This window comes from Cydia strobilella, chromosome 8 (assembly GCF_947568885.1).
Source record: "Cydia strobilella chromosome 8, ilCydStro3.1, whole genome shotgun sequence".
Taxonomy (NCBI): Eukaryota; Metazoa; Arthropoda; class Insecta; order Lepidoptera; family Tortricidae; genus Cydia; species Cydia strobilella.
In genome coordinates this window covers 1675282-1695716 of record NC_086048.1, presented here as the reverse complement: position 1 = coordinate 1695716, position 20435 = coordinate 1675282, and the positions used below count along the sequence as shown (strand labels likewise).

The following is a 20435-nucleotide window of genomic DNA, read 5'->3' as shown; positions in this document are numbered from 1 at the left end:
TTGCTATAAGGCTTAAATTTGGTTAATAAAGGGCCAGGAAGCTCAGACGTATTAATTCTGGTTGCGTGATAAAGCTTATTTACAATGGAATTATACGTATAATTTGTATTTCGTTTTTGTCGTTTTAACTTGGTTATAAAATAGGGATTGATAAAGACCTAATAGCAGACAAAGGGTGAAACTGATATTTAAAATAAAATTAAGTAAATAATAAATCAATATAACAAGAAATTTTTAAACAGGACGACCTTGTCCTGTGGGACTAGGTCGTCCTGTGTAAAATGGTCTTATAAAGCTCCACAGAACAAATATGTATTCCGTGGTAAGCTCAGTAACTAGTTCAAGTAGCGCATTAATTGTAGCTCAAAAGCCAAACCCCTAAGCCCTGACTTTGCTATCCTTGGTTTAAATACAATGGCTTGGCTTTTATAATTTTTTATTTGACTTAAGTATTTGTAAGAAAGGGATAAAACATAAATTAACTAAATACTTGAGGCTTATATTGTTTTATGAATACCTATAAGGGGCTATAAGACGCTCGGTCAATAAATTTAAAGATATTTAGTGTATAAGTACTTACTTGGTCGTCATCAAGCAGGTCCCATCAGCTCTGCACTCTCCGCAGCCATATTGTTTTTCTTGGCACACTCTACCATTCTTCTTCACAAGCGTTTTGTCACACTCACACACATTCGGTCCTACACACCGTCCGTTAACACAAGGAGGTACGCACACTGCTTCACATTTATCTTTATTAAGTTTATATCCGTGACCACACACATTACTAAGTGTAGATTTAGCACAGTTTAAAGAATCCAACTCTTCTGTACAGTTGACCGCACAATGCGTTGCGTTAAAAGCTATATAACCATCTTTACACACACAAGTGTTATTCACTGAGCAAAATCCATTCACACATGGATGATCGCAAATAGGCGTTAAGCATTTGTCTTTAAACCGATATAAAGGGGCTGCGCACTTGCGAACACAGTTAAAAGAAGAGTCAATCTCAAATCCTTCTCCACAGTTTACCGTGCAATACGTTGCGTTGTAAGAAGTATAATTTTCATTACACACACAAGTATTATTTACAGAACATAACCCATTTACACAAACATGATCGCATGTGGGTAGTAGGCATTTGTTTCTAGTTTTAAGGTCGAGGTAAAGAGGCGCTGCGCACTGGCATACGTCGGGATCTACGCAGGTGCCGTTGGCGCAGCCGGTGCTGCAGACGGGTGCGCAGGAGTCGGTGCCGCTGGTGTACACGTAGCCTTTACAGCACATTAGCTGGTTGGTTACTACGGTGTATTTCTGAAAGTGGAAGATGATGTGAGAACGTGGAAATCGAAATTGCTAATGACATTATTCATGAACGCGGGACAAGCCTCAATTAGGTAATAATCGTTTTTCTTAATTTGTCATTTTGACTTATGTATTTGTAAGAAAGGGATAAAACTTGTATATACGAGGTGTTTTTTCAACCCCTATCCAAATTTTGCGAGGTTAATATCATGAGTCACACTTTTATTATATTGGGGTAGGTACATAGGTATGTTGATATAAGTACACGGTGGATGAAAAATAACTGCATTCCCGTTGCCAGGGAGGTTTTGGGATTGTACTAAGCAACTTTTAGTATGGGACCAACCCCGAAATCGCGAAAAAAAATTTGGCTGTTTCATACATTTTGGCTAGTCCATTTTCTATTGGGTTAGATAATGTAGGTATGTTGATATATATGCCGACTTAAAGTAGACCATCACTATCATGTTGTAATACTTAAAATAAGGTTGCGATACACGGATAGTATTCATATAAGTATAAAAACTGCGGGAGCAAAGCAGGCCCATTTTACGGCTCTTTTCTTTAAAAAAATTACGGTAATGAATAATTAGTTTGGCGCACTGTTGTTTGCATTTGTACCTGCTTGCGTGTCTGTTTGACGGTGCATTTCTTGGTGCCACACCACTTCCCCGTCGGGACGAGTATTGTCTTTGGTCTTGTCTTCGTCACACTGCAATTAAAAGACATTTAAAGAATACATTTACATATAAATATATAGTACAGAACAATATAACGTGTAGGCTGATAATGAATAAATTACTTAATACTAGTTGTTAAGGGTCCTCGGCAAGCTCGGCTCTCCATACAAACGTAGTTCCGCTCTCATTTTAAAACTAGCTAGATTGCTCTGAAACTTTGTGCTTACAATTAGCCTCATGCATGAAGTTTATATTTGAACGAAATATGTTTTATTCGGATGTTTGTTACCGTTATATCATGTTACAAATGCATTTCCGTTTTTAAATGACCATTTAATTACTTAAAATTATAAATAAACAGTACAAAAATTTGCCCGCGAAAAGCTAGTGAGCGAAATGCTCGAAACGCCACGTGACGTCACGCGTTCGACAGATTAGTGTCATTAGTAGCAAACGTCAGTTGGACCGCCCAACGTGTGACGTCATCACGCTCTGTCGAATTCGCGCCAAAAATTATGAGCGTTTCAACCGCTCAAAAATTTTCAACATTTTAAATATTTTTTAATAAAATAATGTTAAGGTTTACAAAAGTATTTTTATCATTTCCGGTGTTCCAACTATATAAATTATGAATCCAAAAATAAAAATAAATTCATGCATGGAGCTAATTGGTCTGTAATTAGTTTATGTAGCTTCAGATACCATAGTTAAAAAAAGAAGGCAAATTTAAGTTTTTCATACAAAATTTGTTTTTGCTCTATTTCGTTTGTTTTATAAACTGGACTATATAAACTAATTACAGACCTAGATATACCTCATGTCATTGTATGTGCAAAATTTCATTACAATCCAAAACGTATCTAGTTTTAAAATGAGAGCGGAACTGGATGTAGAAATTAAATAAAATGTACTTAACTAAAAGCAAAACATAGAGGCAACTCCAGTTGACTTATCAAAACAATCGCATTTTGTGCCATTTTTGTAATTATGATTTTTAGGAAGTCCCAACATCCTACCTTTTAATGTAACATTTTATTAATGTAATAATATATTTTCATCTTTCATTTTCATTTTAAAAAATTAAGAAATAGTATACCTACTGTTTCTGTTTTTCGAAAAATAACTATTAGGTTACTCTGCAGGAGTTTTTCGATGATACTATGCGAAAAAAGTAGAATGTTAGTTTTTTTTTTGCAATATAATTATATATAATAAGATTAATTGTATAAGTATGTATGAAATAAATTGCTGCGCCCTTACAGGGTCTGTATTCTTGTAATTTGTAATACTATGAGCAATAAATATGTTTGAGTTTTGAGTTTTGAAAACACGCACCACCACGCACCACGCAAGCGCTTACCAGCATAAAAAATAATCAAAATGAATAAAGCACTCGGAACATAACACTTGTCTTAAGGCATAAAATTTTATATGTGTCCATTTCAATCAAAAGCTCCTACATTGTCGCTTTCCATAAGGACGCTTGACAGGTTATTTGTATAAAGATACAATCCAATTTCGTCCTTATGGTAATCGACAATGTGGTACGTTTTGATTGAAGACATATTCTTAACAAAATTAAGGCCTTTATATTCTCATGTATCACAGGATGTGCTAAATCCGTGGACTTCCGTCGCGGGTCATCGAACAAGCTCACAACGCGTACGCATTTAAATATATACTTATTATCATATATGCTTAAATGCATATCGAAGAATCACCATTGTAAGGCTAATGCATTTTTAATGAGCTTTAGGGTTCCGCAACTAAAAGGTTTTAAGATTCATCTTTTACTAATGGGTTACCATAAATAAATACTTAAGTTAATAGTAAAAATAAAAAAGTTGATCGCCATATGTGAGGAAGCCATAAGCACAAATAAAAACACTTGGGGAAAAAAAATAGTACCACCGTTACCTATTCATTTTTTATTTATTTATTTAGACTTTATTGCATTAAAGGAAAACTTAATGTATAGAAGGCGAATTTAATACAATGAGGCATTCGAACCAGTCAACCTTAGAGCAAAGCGGAAATATTGTTTAAACCGAATCGGAACGTGAAAAAAGGTTTTACAATCAGCACGGTTGTTGCCCGGTGAGCCGGTGACCGGTTAACCGGTGATACAATATATTTAAATAACCTATAAAATAAAACACGTATCAGTCATCATCCATAGTAACCGATTAAGAATCTACTTAATTAAGCTGAGTTAACGTTAATGATATAAATCAAAAATAGGTGATGTGTAGAAATAAGTACAAAGAATCGTGACCTGTTATTTCTTATTACCAATCAATTATGTCTATGTCTATCCTGCTTCTTCTCATTATCTGCTAATTTCTCATGATCTACGGAACCCTCCATAAGCGAGTCTGACTCACTTTAGTTTTTTTTACATCCGTGCAGTCGTGCATATCCTAACAACGTCACACGTGATGACCTCCTCATGGCTTAAGTAGGTACCTCATAAGGTGACGTTCAGATGTCAATGTTACTGTTGCATTACTGTTGAAGCGTCATTGACGCCGCCGCTGTAGGTATATGTCAATTTTTTGATAAAACAGTTTTTTTCTGTCACGGTTATTACGTTCACTCCGTCACTCGAATTTTTTTCATTTTATCAAGGATATTGGTAGATACTGCGGCGGCAACAACGACGATGCAACAGTAATGCAGCGGCAGTTGACATCCAAAATAAAAGCTCACTTTACAAACATTTCCCATATTCTTACACAGTAAATCACCATCTAAAGTAGCCACAGTTACCTACGTTAAACCACAGACAGTGTTTACAGAAAGAAATAAACATTAATGATGTATATGATGATGATGGATATAGGAGACGTACCTATTTAGTTTAGTCGCTAAATATTATGATAAATCCACCTCTTCATATCAGTTATTGCTTATTTAAAATTATAGAAAGCGTAAAATTTTTGATCTTGGTTTTTTATAAATAATAAATAAATATTTCAGGACATTTTTACACAAATTGACTAAGCCCCACGGTAAGTTTAAGAAGGCTTGTGTCGTGGGTACTCAGGCAACCATGACTCAGGACTTTTGACATGACTTTTATGTATTTTTATTAATATTTTTTTATGGAACCTCGAGCAATTTATTTTCATATGCATAGTAAATTAGTTAATACTCACGTATGTTTCGACACACAAACACCCTTCTGAGAAGCTTTTAAGCCATCCACAAGTCCAACTTCTAAACCAACCAAAAATAAACAAAACACACACAACTTCATTTTGGAACACTTCACTATTTCGAATGCATTTAAATTACGTTCGAAATTTATCACTGGCACGTTAAAATTTCGAATTCCAACGTTCGAAATTTGAAAGCTTCTAATTGCCCGATTGACACCCTCTAGTTGTCACGACTGATTCAAAATGGTTGTCCACTATCTCTTAATGATATTCAAATGCACAAGTAGGCCTCATTAGTATTTCGAGCACGCGATTGTAGTTCCTGTCCGTATGGGCTTAAATGAGCTATTTGAGTGTGGGTGATTTGTTTTATGTAATTAATTAGGATAGATGAACAATCGAGCTTTTGTGTCATTTTCAGTATCAAATTAACTGTCAATTAATTCTAATTACCACGATTTACTCAGTACAGGGTTCCGTACCATTACGCAAAAAACGGCAAAAAAATCACGTTTGTTGTATGGGAGACCCACTTAATTAAATATTTATTTTATTCTGTTTTTAGTATTTGTTGTTATAGCGGCAACAGAAATACATCATCTGTGAATACATATTTCAATTGTCTAGCTATCACGGTTCATGAGATACAGCGGTGACAGACGGACAGACAGAAGTCTTAGTAATAGGTCCCGTTGTGGGTCCCGTTTTTACCCTTTACCCTACGAAACCCTAGAAAAGCTAATTTCTACAATGTTAATGTTTTGCAGAACCCGCCACATTTTACGTTGCGCTTGCGCAGATAATGTTCGTGGTAATTCAAAGTACACTGTGGACTATTGACATTGTTTAGTGGAATAGATAAATTTATTCTAAAGAAATTTCCATATGGCGTATTTTTGGAAATAATGATCCAAATTTATTATTGTGCTAAGGAACGGATGTACAAATCCACAATGTTAAACAAAATAAGACGGACAAGTGCGAGTCGGACTCGCTCACCGAAGGTTCCGTACTTTTTAGTATTTGTTGTTTCAACTGTCTAGTTATCACGGTTCATGAGAGTCACTGGTGACAGACAGACGGACAGTTGAGTCTTAGTAATAGGGTCCCGTTTTTACCTTTTGGGTACGGAACCCTAAAAATGGAAAAATTCTGTACCTACTTTGGTCGAGACCCGAACTACTTGTAACGAACGCTATACAGTCAGTTTTGGTAGTGTGAATTAACAATTATTTTTTTATTTATGGATGGAACACTTTCGCCAGTCATAAAAGAGAGTTCACCCGTGGCATTACGCAGCGTACTACGTAGGCGAACAACACGCGAACGCGAAGCGAAGCGATGCGGCACGGGGTGAATCAATCCTTTGATACCTATAGAAGTGTCCTACGTGGGCGATCTCGTTGCGAACGCGAACGCCGTGGGCCTGCCGCGCCGCCCTTACGTAAGCGAACAACTCGCGAATACGAAGCGAAGCGGAGTACGCAGCGGCAGCGCCGTTAATTTAGTGAATCTAGCTCTAGACTCACTTCTTGTATTTTTAGAGTAGTCGCATTTTGCCTCATAGTTGCAATTGCCCTTCCTGACCTTACCTGAACTTAAAACAGAGGGCCTACCGCAAACCACGTTCGACGTGTTAGGGTGTTACCTCCCTGTCACACTTACGTACGAATTTACAAGTGCGACAGAGGCAACACGTCGAACGTGGTTCGCAGTAGGCCCTGTCTCTACGCATGGGATTGACGTTTGAGGTAAATAATATGAAAACCACATGGAAACCCAAGTCGATGAGTAATTAATATTTATTGAATTATTTCATTATAAATATCCCTTTCAAGTGGACGTGTCATATCTATGAATATGAAAAGGATTGTGTGCTTTATTGCTATTTCAATGGTACGTACATATGTATTTAGTTGTAATCTAGCCGTAGGCGAAATCGCATCTGCGAGGCCCTTTTCTTACACTGTGCCCGAAGGGGCCTCGCGAGGCCCCCCTTGGGGCGCGAGGCCGTGGGCGACGGCCCACTTCGCTTACGCCTAGCTACGCCACTGGTCATTACGACAAGTTGTAAGTTGTATTGTTTTATACACGCTTTTATTGCGTTTAAAATAGTAATATATCCTTGAGATAGATATACAAATCCTCTTTATATATTTATGACGACCGGTCTGGCCTAGTGGGTAGTTACCCTGCCTGTGAAGCCGATGGTCCTGGGTTCGAATCCCGGTAAGGGCATTTATTTGTGTGATGAGCACAGATATTTGTTCCCGAGTCATGGGTGTTTTCTATGTATTTAAGTATTTATATATTATATATATCGTTGTCTGAGTACCCATAACACAAGCCTCCTTGGGCTTACCGTGGGACTTGGTCAATCTGTGTAAGAATGTCCTATAATATTTATTTATTTATTTATATTTAAATTACGTAAATATAAAATACCACAACTTACAAGATTTAAATCAAACAAATATACAAATATTAAACACAATAATAGTTAAGTTTTCTTGTAGGTTTACAAACACTGTTAATTAAACGACTTTTTGATTAACAAAGTGTTTGTGTGTGTGTAATATTTTTATATTTGTTGGATTTAAATCTTGTAAGTTGTGGTATTTTATATTTACGTAATTTAGATATACAAAGAGGATTTGTATATGTATTTCAAGGATATAGTACCAAAAAAGTAGTTTGAAAAATAAATTCTTATATTGGAAGCACTTACTCGTACCTACGTCAAAAGCACTTGGTATAATAATGTATCATGTAAATGTTTTCAAGTATTTTGTTTAAATGGATACGAATTGCACAAATGCACAGCAAAAATGCATTTAACTGTCAAATAAAATAGATGCCAAGTGCAATAGGTAATTATCAAATGCTATTTTGCAGATTCCACTCAAAGAATGTTCTGATATCGACGGAGATTGTATGGGGCCCCAACTATTCGTGAAAGAAACGTATTGCGGTTACAATAATATGACATCACTAACTATGTAAGTATAGATGTGCAACTTGTAGACAGTTTCTAAAGGTTTCACAGGAAACAAAGGACACTTTCATTTTGGAAATAAAACAAAAATAGAATTAGCTCCATGCATGAATTTATTTTAATTTTTGGATTCATTACTTATATCGTTGGAACACCGGAAATGATAAAAATACTTTTGTAAACCTTAACATTATTTTATTAAAAAATATTTAAAATGTTGAAAATTTTTGAGCGGTTGAAACGCTCATAATTTTTGGCGCGAATTCGACAGAGCGTGCTGACGTCACACGTTGGGCGGCCCAACTGACGTTTGCTACTAATGACACTAATCTGTCTAACGCGTGACGTCACGTGGCGTTTCGAGCGTTTCGCTCACTAACTTTTCGCGGGCAAATTTTTGTACTTTTTATTTATAATTTTAAGTAATTAAATGGTAATTTAAAAACGGAAATGCATTTGTAACATGATATAACGGTAACAAACATCCGAATAAAACATATTTCGTTCAAATATAAACTTCATGCATGAGGCTAATTGTCTGTAACGCCGAGTTGCTTACGAATGTTAACACCTTTTGTAGGGTTCCGTACCCAAAGGGTAAAAACGGGACCCTATTAATACTAAGACTCCGCTGTCCGTCTGTCCGTCTGTCTGTCTGTCACCAGGCTGTATCTCATGAACCGTGATAGCCAGATAGTTGAAATTTTCACAGAAGATGTTTTCTGTTGCCGCTATAACGACAAATACTAAAAAGTACGGAACCCTCGGTGCGCGAGTCCGAGTCGCACTTGGCCGGTTTTATTTTGAAACATAATACCATAGCAAGTTATATCAAATTAAATTAAATTAAATTAAATATATCTTTATTTCAGACCCACAAGTCCATATATGGTTAGTTACATTAACTTAAAAGCTATGTTAGTTACCTACACTAATTATTTTTTTAATTACATTTTTTTTTATATACACCTAGGTCACTTGATATAGGTCAAAGTAGACCTAACCTGCTCCATCCAGTGCCACATTATGGGGCAGCTAAATCTGTTAGCAATCACCTTCAGAATGCTGTTTCGACTTTCCCTTACGCGACCCATTAGCGACGTGATTTTTTTACGCATAATTGCGTGAAAATCGTCCGTGTGCGCTTCGGCGAACATTCCAGATGCACTGCACCACTTTGGAAGTCTCAGCAGCATTCTGAAAGCGTTGTTGTATTGAATGCGAAGGGCGTTGTAGGCTAGTTTCGTGTACCGAACCCAAAGACCGCTAGAGTAAAAAGACTGGCTATATGCTTTGAATAGTGTTATTTTAACTTCCACGGAACATCTAGCGAATCTTCGAGCCAGCATATTACTCCTCACCGACAACGCCCTTCGCTCCCTCTCGATATCACTATCATCATACAGATCATTTGTTATAATGTGGCCCAAGTATTTGAAACGTTCCACCACTCTAAGTACAACTCCGCCAAGCGATACTGGAGGGATAAAATATGGCTTTATTTTACCCGCCTTAAAAACCATCACTTCACTCTTGGCGGCGTTGTATACGAGTCCATGTGCGGCGGCGTACTTCTCGCACAGGGCCACTAACTGTCTAAGAGCCCCGATAGACGGACTTAGCAGCACCATGTCATCTGCGTAGCTTATATTGTTAACGCAAGTGTTTTCAATATAGCATCCTGCATGCATGCTGCTAAGTTCGTCTATCAGGTCGTTCATATACAAGTTGAACAGTTTCGGAGACGTGAGCCCCCCCTGCCTGACACCACATTCAAGCCTATACTCAACGGAGAGTGACTTGGCCCACCTGACCTGGTTTGTTTGATTTTGGTACCAAAACTTTAGCAAGTCTGTACAGTCGTCCGGAATACCTGCCTCCTCCATTTTCTTCCAAAGCATGTTATAATCAACCCTGTCAAATGCCTTGGAGAGGTCGAGGAAGCAGGCATAAATTGGTGTTTTCCTGTCCGTGTAGTAAATGCATACTCAAAATTAATAATTGAACTTAGAATAATTACGTCTTGGGTGGCTGAAGAAGAAGTGTAACGCTCTTACGGTAGATGTCGCTAGGGTCTCTAGACCCATATTGTGGAAAGATTCGCTGCCTATAGATGAGGTGTTGGTGTCTCAGCAGTGCGCTGGAGTATCGATCCAGAGGCCGTGAGTTCAAGTCCCACCCAAGATAATAACTTTTCCACTTTAAAATTTTTTCTAAGTTTAATAGCATCGTTCGCAGACGATTCTGCTAGCTAAAAATTTAATTGATAATTGAAATTCTGATAAATTAATAAGTAGGTCATATTTTTACAATAAGGCCTCAGGGTCAAATAAATCCCAAAATTGACGTATGTACTTAGTCTTAGTAGAACATCTTACTATCGCTGAATCTGTATTTTATTACAGGTACACTATTAATAATAAATCTCTAGTAACTTCTCTATATGACGGCTGCGCTGTAGATTTTGATGAACCACTATATTTAAACAACACATTTTACTTCGAATGTGATACTGAAACGAGTTGTTTTGATGAATCAAAAGCAATAAGTAGAGATACTTATTACCTCGAATGTGAAGAAGTGGATATTTTTAGTATAATGTATCCAAAGGAACATAATGAAAGTACGACAGAGTCGTATTTACAGAAAAATGAAGCTGCAACAGAACACGATGATAAATCAACAGCTGCGTATGGGAATTCGTCAGAAGTTTATACAATTACAAATGAAACTACATCGGATCTCGATGGTCTATTGAATAATGGTCTTGTAAAATCAACAAAAGCAGTTGTGTTTACATCCGAATCTTCCACAGCAGTTGAAAGCATATCGAAAAATGATATCGTGACTTCGTTAGAAGCTAATGGGATTACAACGTATTCTACAACATCTATTGATGGCATATTGATTAATAATATTGCAAATTCGTCAGATACTAATGTGATTACAACTGAATCTAGCACAGCAGTTAATAGTATATTGAATCATGATGCAGCTAATTCGTCAGAAGCTCATGTGTTTACAACTAAAACTAACACAGAGTTTAATGATGAATTAGACTATGATCATAATTCATCAAAAGAAACTACGACTAAGCACAATGGTGTATTAAAAGATATTAATACGGCTACAGCAAAAATAGATGAATTAAGTAATAATACTGATGCTCGTCGATTAAAGGCAGCTACGGAGAATTCGTCTGATTCCAGTAATGTCTTGGCTATTCTTGGATATTCTTTAGCAGGGTTCGGAGCAATATTGGCCCTAGCTTTTGGAGCATATAGATTGAAAAATGCTGTACAATCAGGAAGCTACTGTAAGTATAGATTTTTTTATAACAAACTTATAACCCGTCACTCCCCTAAGTTGACCCTAATATTCAACAGTTCCTAAGATTTAGCCCACCAGTTAAATTATATTTAGCCTGTTCATTGAGATCAACATTTCTCAGGAACAGGACTTACAGATATTATTTTCAGTAATCTTTTTATAATATTCAAGTATTCCAACAAACTAGATGCCCTTAAAAAATCTTACTCTCCGTGTGAAAACGAGATACATAATCATCCTTTTGATAAAGAATAGAATAAATTCCAGAAGTTAATTTTCATATTTTTTTATACCACGTCGGTGGCAATCAAGCATACGGCCCGCCTGATGGTAAGCAGTTACCATAGTCTATGGACGCCTGCAACACCAGAGATATTACACGCGCGTTGCCGACCCTTTAAAAACCTGTACACTCCTTTTTTGAAGAACCCCATACTGTAGCCCCTCGAGAAAACCTCGGCAGGGAGCTCATTGCACAGACGAAGCGTCCGCGGGAGGAAATTCCTCTTAAACCGCACAGTACGCGACCATTTAGGTTCTAGGGTGTGAGGATGAATTTTCAGATTAAGTATATATATATGTATAGTTTTGGTAGCGTTTCTCTATTTAATAAACTAAAATGTTCTTGTAATTTTTTTCAGTAATCCCTGAAACACCAAGACCACCGGGTTTTATAGAACTAGCATGAATTTATTGATTTAATGGTCATCCAAACATTGAGTCTCCTGTGTTCTGTACGTATAATAATAGGTACCACTTCTCCAGAATTAGATATAATGCCAAATCAACAATTCTGTAGATTTTCGTTTATAACTATTCTAGGCTTAAGTAATTTATTATACAAATGTGCAACTAATACATTTTTAAGAGTTACGTTATTTATTCTGTTTATTATTACTTTTAAATTTTAACAACACTACACAGCGTTCAAAATTGTCCAGGAGAATGATTCTGATTTTAATTTCTTGTTCTGAAACTGATATGGATTATGGATTTGAGCATTTCTGCAGCAGAAAGGCTAGGACGTACCACGGACATCGAAAAATCGTTTTTTTTTTCTGCATCTCTATTAGAGATTATCTATCGCCCTTGGATATTTGAGCGATAGAGAGGCAGATAACTATTTTCGATTTTTCAACATGTTTACCTCTAAATATAAATGTTGTTAAATTGAATCACTACACCTTTTAAAACATAGTCGCCCGCCGCGTCTGTCTGTCTGTATGTATATTCGCGATAAACTCAAAAACTACTGAACGGATTTTCATGCGGTTTTCACCTATCACTACTTAGAGTAATTCTTGAGGAAGGTTTAAGTGTATAATGTGTTAAGGTTTGTTTAAATTCGTGCGAAGCCGGGGCTGATCGCTAGTACATTGTTATATTGTTGATTTCCAATCCATACTAATATTATAAATGCGAAAGTCTGTCTGTCTGTCTGTCTGTTTGTTCCCTCTTCACGCTTAAACCGCTGAATCGATTTAGATGAAATTTGGCATAGGATAGTTTTTATCCCGAAAATCATCCCTTAAGAAAGTAAAAAGCGGGGTGGAATTAAGATAATTAATGAAGTGTTTGCTAATTTGTGTGCATAATATGCTCAAATTGAATAATTGCTATAAGATTTTCTCCAGGCGCTATTCTTACTCTAGCTGGGGTTACTAAGTCCACGCAGACGAAATCGCGGGCTAAAGCTAGTATTTTATAAAACTAAATAAAAATATTTATTCTCCTGTTTTTATTTCACAAAGTCATATTGATGTATGATATTTATTTATAATATTAACAGTGGTACTACGTAAACGAAATTAATAACTAGCTTAAATCTAAAATAGGCCCTTGAGGCATTGTACCAAGGATGCTGGCGGCATTTCCCCGCTGTATCGCAATGCTGATACGTTGTGCGAGAAAGCCGCCAGCTCTTCGGTCACCAGTTACGTCAACCAGACGCTTCGCGATTTCTGCAAACAACTTATGCGCGCTGGGACCCCATGGACCTAGAGTTTCAACTCCAAAATATTCCTGTTTATAATATTTGTGTATATTTGTCAAAAAAATATTTCCTTGTGATTTTCCGTATACATTTATATCCTTATAAGTACCAGTAAACCGTTGAATATGACTAACAAATCATTGTAAATTTATATTTAGTTATTCCTTATGCATAAAGTTAATAGGAAAGTGATTCCAGCATTTTCCTTTATGGTTTCATAACAACAATCGATAATTATATTAAACAAAACCCATATTATAGTTAGTCAAACCAAATTGTCAATAAATAAAAACAAACAAAAAGTATACTTTTTTAACTATAAAACTCCCGTGAGACTCAAACATATTAGATTATTTTAAACCGGGTCACTCACGTATTATTAAGTCGAATAGCTCGACATGTTTCGGTCCAATTTGTGTACAGTACACGCCGCGCTCTCGACCAGTGAAGACGTGTCGTGTCTCCGTGAAGACGGTCCTCGTAAATTGGACCGAAACATGTCGAGCTATTCGACTTAATAATACGTGAGTGACCCGGTTTAAAAAGTATACTGCTCGTATTCTTTTGGGTGCTAGTACTAGTGTAAGATAAAGATAGTATGATTCTCTATGTTTAAAATGAGACAGTCGTTTGACAAACTATAAGTGCATTTGGTGTTCAAGTAAATGTAACAGAATGCGCTAACGGCCCGGCCAGGACATCGCTCATGAAGCGAGACACAGCGATCGGACCTTTCGTTCCCACCTATGGCCGCCGCACGCCGCTGCCGCCGCCGCGCGATGTCGTGGCCGGGCCGTAACGAGTGTGAATGCGACCGACGGTAACGTTGAAAGCGAACGCAGCCGACGCGCAAGAATGAGGGTAGACCGAGCGCTGTCTACACAACTTTGAACCCACCCGCTATCTTCAGTCACCCGTGAACATGATGCATGTAACTGCGTCGGGAGCTCATAAACAATACAAAAGGTAATCACGGCCTATATCCCGGTCTATATAAGTCTAGTGAAACTAACCGTGAATCATTCAAAACTTATTATGGTAGTATGCCATTAATTACGTTATTCAAAATAACGATATACCAAACTATAATATATGAAAAGTAATTATAACAAATGTTAATGCATACATAGGTACATTTCAAGTTAATAAAAAGCTTGTAAAAAAACTGTTGTCAGTTCACTCTTATGCATATAGTTAGCATCTAGTAGGTATTTGCTAAACAATAAAGTAAATCAAAACAAATCTAGGTTACCCGCTTCGTGTCGTTAACTTCATAAACATAAACCACTTGACATTACCCTCAGGCATTATTCTTATGGAAACTCGCGAAAACTCAGCTGCTATCTCGCTCACTAAAGTTCCACGAAAAAGGGATAGAAATGTACGGCTGTGAGCGTTGGTTTCAGAATAGGATTCTCGGAATAATGCTATGTCTACACGTCTACAAAAAAAACTTCTTTTTACTTACTACTAGGGGTCATAATTATTTTCGTTGTCTTGTTTCTGAGCACTGTGACGCTTGTATTTTTTTATCAAATAAATAAAAAAAGTTAAGTGCTATTGTATGTCTTTCTAGCTGTAGATTATAATTCACACGAGCAAAATTGAAAACTAAACTTTACCCCATACATAAAGCTCCACTCCGTCACATTTTTTGGGGACAAAAAACAAGACAACGAAAAGAATCAACCCAATTTAGACCCTGACCGATTTTTGTGTCATAATTTTGAATTTTTTTTTCGAGAACGGTTTTTTTTCTGTGTACAGCACAACTGATGTTTAACTCGTTTTTTATCACCACACACACATAATTATGAAAGGCATTATGCAATTTGTATGTTTTGTGTACATGTTTTTATTTTGGTTCCTCACAACGAGGACAATAATTATTATGTGCATATAAAAAAAGAAATACTATAGTTGGTCAAGCAAATCTTGTTAGTAGAAAAAGGCGGCACATTTAAAAAATGTAGGCGCGAAAGGATATCGTCCCAGAGAAAATTTGAATTTCACGCCTTTTACTACTGACAAGATTTGCTTGACCAGCTATATTTATTAAATATGCTGTCCTTAAACTTTTCTTACTTTTGTCTATCTATCTAATTCGAATTTTCCACTCATTTACTCTAAGGTTAGCTGGAAGAAATCCCTTATAGGGATAAGCTCGCCTTTGTACCTAAATTTATATGAATTTCATGTTAACAATTTTTGTTTTGTACAATAAAGTGATTTACTACTACTACTACTACTACAAATACTACAAAAAAAATTGCTACTAAAAAAATTAATCTGTCCTCTGCCTTATCCTTGACAGCCTGACATGACACGACGTTGACTTTGTACTTATATTATGTACATGTAACGTATACATATACAAAACTTTGTGCCTTACTGTATTCGTGTACGCCCTCCTTGGTTTCCCTGATTTACTATTTGATTCATTGTTTTTGTCAGTAAAAAAGATGGCTGGTCGATCTCTGAAATTTGATTTGTCAGACTAGATACGAAGACTGCAATTAATAACAACGGCGGTGTAGACACAGCCTTAAGAAACCCTTCCGCGCATGCCCCACTATATAAACCATTATAAGAAGGACCCTTTATTCTAAAAGTTCCGGCTTGTTACGTCCCGCGCCATGACGAGAATAGGTCCATATTAAATGGTTATGCAACAACTTCACACTAACCGTAACATTTCAAAAGTCGTATCCCTATACATGTTTCATAATGACATACGACCTTTTCGGATTTCTGTGGCGTAGTGCTTCGGCCGAAACTCACACTGTAACCATTAAAAACAAAAAGTCATTACTCTATACTAGTTTCATAGTGACATAAGACCTTTTAGATTTAGATTCGTAGATCGACAGTTGAAATCGGGTGTGCGTAGCAATTTAGAAAGTCGTATCTTTCTATAAGCTTCATACTGAGATAAGACCTTTTAGATTTAGGCATATTAGAGCTTCGGGAAAAGTCGGAAATGTTCGGAAGACTTCGGGTCGAGTAAACGTTTCTCTAATGTATTCAGGGTTTACACCAACAGTAAGTTTTGACAAGCTATCAAAGTTTGTATATGTGGTTACAGTGGATAAGGAATGTTAGGGATTCGATAGCTGAAGTCAGAAGGCGGTTTTTCAATTCCGTATTTTTTCTACAAGAATCAAAGTTAGAATGTAAACGCAAGAAAATAATGGAATAAAAAGAAGTAGGTTATTGTGTAGGTCACAACTGACAACGCAACGCGGCGTTATACATAAAGTACAAATGTTAGCGCCATTATGGAACATAAGTCTTGAGCTACAAGGAGTAGAATTTCTTGGAGCAAAATAGACTTAGACCATTATGGTTCTAAATTACAGATATGATTGTTATTGAATTTGGCATGAGTATCATACGACAAAGGCAGCACGCCAAAAACACAATTTACTAGCAAAATGTCCTAGAAAATCTCATTTGATACCTAACTTAGATATCAAATACATTAACGCGAAAGGGCATTGTCATATTTTTATAGCAAATTTCAGTAATATGTATCTAACCTGGAATTTGTATAACTTCGCTTGTCTTTTCATTGAATAAAATTGTACAAAAACGCGCACATGCGTCAATCTAAAAATAATGGTCTAATAATACCTAAAGAAGAAAACCCTGGTCTCATCATTAAAAAAAATATATACACTCGCACCTGTAGTGATCCCCATCGATAGGGGTGGCACCACCGCGTCTGCGCGGAGCGCCTGTCCGCCGCCCCGGACGCTTTGCACGTCTCTGCATTTAAAATATACATTTTTAAATTTCAAAAAAGGAACGCGCGTCAAAAAACTGTTTTGTGACAGTGTGTGAAGTGTAGTGATTTAAGTTTTGAATTTGGAATTTAATTTTTTTCGAATGTTCCGATTGTGCTTTATTGTTAAATAATTAGTGGTTTTAGAGTGATGTGAGGATAATTGTTACGTAAAAGCATAGGAGTTAGGTAAGTGGTATTATTATAGTATTCATAGTAAAGTGTTGTATAGGTAATACCTAGTTATTATGTAGCTACCCTTCATTACGAAACCCCACCACTTCGCGTTGAAGCTGAAATACTTATGTAAACACGTTTTGTATTGAAAATCCAATTCAATACATTAAATTCTTGTCTGTGTATGATAACTTGATAAGGAGAAAGGAACTGCTCTATTACCTACTTACAACACAACCGAGATTTGAACCCACGAGTTTTTACCACCGCACATATATGAAACGTTAATCTACACAGTAAATACACAGTGAACAATAAATGTTTCTGATTTCTGATTTCCAAATTACTTAGGTAAAAAGATGTACTAATATTCGTGATACGCAAAACAACAATTTTTTGCGCGCCGCTTTTCGTTCTTACACCTGCATTTTCATAAATTCTACATTCTACAAGAAAAACGATTAACTACACCTTTTCATTTACTTGAGTTTATTCGTATTGATAATAATAATATTTACTCATTCTCCAGTGTAAAAATAGTTCTCCAAATTTCTCAAGCCTTCTTGTAAATAATCTTTGAAATGACAACTAGTGAAATAGATATGAAGTAAAACATTATTGCTATTTTGGTGTGAAGAAAACCACACAATAACCTCCTACTACCACACACACACACACACACGCACACACGCACACACACACACACACACACACACACACACACACACACACACACACACACACACACACACACACACACACACACACACACACACACACACACACACACACACACGTACCACAGTAAAACCAAACAAATGAAACAAAACCTGGGTGAATTAGCTTTGCATTTTGTTTGCTTAATCGCGTAAAATTAAGTTTCAGTTTCGTCGTTGTGAATAGTAATGAGTAAATATCGTGAAAGTTTAAATCAATGATTTGCTGTTAGAACTAGTCTCCGACTGATGTTACGGATTCAATGTCGGCAGGTTTCGGTATAAAAACCGGCCAAGTGCGAGTCGGACTCGCCCACCGAGGGTTCCGTACTTTTTAGTATTTGTCGTTATAGCGGCGACAAAAATACATCATCTGTGAAAATTTCATCAATCATCAAATTCAATCACGGTTCATGAGATACAGCCTGCTGACAGACAGACGGACAGCGGAGTCTTAGTAATAGGGTCCCGTTTTTACCCTTTGGCTACGGAACCCTATAAAAATCATGTTTCAGCCAAAGGTTCGGTTTCGGTCAAAAAACTGCCGAACTTTTCGGCCGTGCCGTATAGTGCCGTAACTGTATTTTCGGTAGTGTCCGGCCGAAGCTTCGGTTTCAGTTTCGGCAGGTTTTGGCATAAAAATCTCCACCGAAACTAGAGTAAAACTGAACCTTCGGTTTGGGCAAAAAAACCGGTTTCGTTTGGACACTAGTAAAATGTAAGACATATGTGTTTCTTTGTATTTATTTATGCATGCAATAAATCATTATTACTACAAAACGATAAATAAACATAAAAAAGGCAAACTTAATGCCAATAGCACTCTCCTGCTGTTTTTCTCATAGGCGACGTCCGACATCTGTTATTGGAAAGTCGCTTCCGATAAATTCAGACATGTCGGAGCCCCCCGTCAGCTGTCGGACCGATTATATTTGTTTGTGTGCGTATGTGTAGGCAATAATGCTTGTGTAGTGTGCCGCACACTTTAGCCGGCTTTAGCGGTCACGCACACTGTGTACGTGACCGCTAAAGCCGGCGCCCGTGCGCGCCCCCGCGGCCTGACTACCCGGATGTAGGATCCTACATCCGATATCGGATCGAACAATGTGAAAACGCTCTAAGGGTAAGGCTAAAAGGGTACTGATAATACCACTGATAGAGACACACAGAAGACAGAGAATTATATTTATTTTCCAATACTCGAGAACAAGGCCTAAGAAAGTGAATCAAAGGGCGGCTAAAAATAGCTTTCGCCAACTTCGCTGTGGGCTTATTATTTAATGATTATCTCGGTGGCCCACCCGAAATACAATGTGGATGGAACGGAACCCGCGTGGCTATGATTCCTGCTATGTAACGTGTCTATAATATTTATAATTAAATTATTACCGTAAAATGGGGTGAGTAGGGTTCGCGGGGAGAGTTGGGTTATGGGAGAAAAGGTTTGAAAGGGGGGTTAGATGGGATTTTAAGGCTACTGCTACAAACATAATGTATTCCATTAGAGTTTTAAATGATTCACGGTTAGTTTCACAAGACTTATATTGACCGGGATATAGACCGTGATTACCTTTAATAATACAAAAGGTAATCACGGTCTATATCCCGGTCAATATAAGTTTAATGTATTCCAATTTAAAATGGAGCTATAGTAATACTCATAATAAAAAAAATCGATCCAACAATCTTCCAAAATCACCTTTGTATGAAAACCCATCTCACCCCAATTACGAGGGACTACGGGGTGAGGTGGGTTTTCCTGTTTATCGTCAGTTATGAAATGGAACTACCCAAAATAAAATAAAAACTAAAATACAAAGGTCCGGAACACTTATTATATAGACCATTCAGTTTGCATATTTAAAAATAAAATGTTATCGAGATTTGAATGTCAGTTTTGCTCCTACTCACCCCATTTTACGGTATCTAAATAAATTAGTAGGTATGTCCAACTGTCAAAAACTCAAAAATATTACTTTTGATCACCCCATCTACCCCATCACTGCCGTATTCGTGAATCCGATGAATCCATCGTAAATAATTTTTATTTTATAATATACGTATGTTGGAGATATGGTCACAGAATAGGGGCTTTAATTTTTTTTCGTATAATTTAATATTATTCGAGTTAAAGAGTTCCGCATGACCGACTCTTCTATACTAAATTGGTCACACGACGGCATGTAAGTTTCAATACGGCATTCTTCAAAAACCGTGCGTTATAGTCCAGCTTTTTAAAGATTCGCGTAACACTATTGAGCCCTACCCAAGATGCCAATAATTAATGGAAATCA

The 20435-nt window shown here is 36.8% G+C and overlaps 4 protein-coding genes across 4 annotated transcripts in view; 3 read left to right on the top strand and 1 right to left on the bottom strand.

The window, feature by feature from the left end:
* LOC134743375 (uncharacterized) overlaps positions 1-20435 on the top strand; it is a 548210-nt gene that overhangs the window by 471357 nt on the left and 56418 nt on the right. The gene's annotated exons all lie outside the window — the stretch shown is intronic.
* On the bottom strand, positions 575-5370 carry LOC134743471 (epidermal growth factor-like protein). The gene is made up of 3 exons (XM_063676914.1): positions 5144-5370; positions 1927-2017; positions 575-1314 (listed from the first exon to the last, which is right to left on the bottom strand). Exons 1-3 carry the CDS (start codon positions 5242-5244, stop codon positions 577-579), a joined length of 930 nt encoding a protein of 309 aa, XP_063532984.1. The 5' UTR covers positions 5245-5370; the 3' UTR covers positions 575-576.
* LOC134743374 (uncharacterized) lies at positions 7907-12159 on the top strand. Its single transcript, XM_063676765.1, has 4 exons — positions 7907-7915; positions 8042-8145; positions 10547-11457; positions 12113-12159. The coding sequence occupies exons 1-4, from the start codon at positions 7907-7909 to the stop codon at positions 12157-12159; spliced, it is 1071 nt and encodes a 356-aa protein (XP_063532835.1).
* Positions 17101-20435, top strand: part of LOC134743479 (uncharacterized) — a 64084-nt gene continuing 60749 nt past the window's right edge. Inside the window, exon 1 of the mRNA XM_063676927.1 lies at positions 17101-17437. The gene's annotated coding sequence lies outside the window, so the exon portion shown is untranslated. The remainder of the gene's footprint in view (positions 17438-20435) is intronic.

What these genes read in the sequence shown, in the direction of transcription:
- LOC134743471 (XM_063676914.1), bottom strand. Translation starts at nt 5,244, where the DNA reads ATGAAGTTGTGTGTGTTTTGTTTATTTTTGGTTGGTTTAGAAGTTGGA. An exon ending in GTTTGTGTGTCGAAACATAC is followed by an intron (nt 2,018 to 5,143) that starts GTGAGTATTAAC and finishes TTTTAATTGCAG; the next exon opens with TGTGACGAAGACAAGACCAA. An exon ending in TCAAACAGACACGCAAGCAG is followed by an intron (nt 1,315 to 1,926) that starts GTACAAATGCAA and finishes TTCCACTTTCAG; the next exon opens with AAATACACCGTAGTAACCAA.
- LOC134743374 (XM_063676765.1), top strand. An exon ending in AATATGACATCACTAACTAT is followed by an intron (nt 8,146 to 10,546) that starts GTAAGTATAGAT and finishes ATTTTATTACAG; the next exon opens with GTACACTATTAATAATAAAT. An exon ending in TGTACAATCAGGAAGCTACT is followed by an intron (nt 11,458 to 12,112) that starts GTAAGTATAGAT and finishes AATTTTTTTCAG; the next exon opens with TAATCCCTGAAACACCAAGA.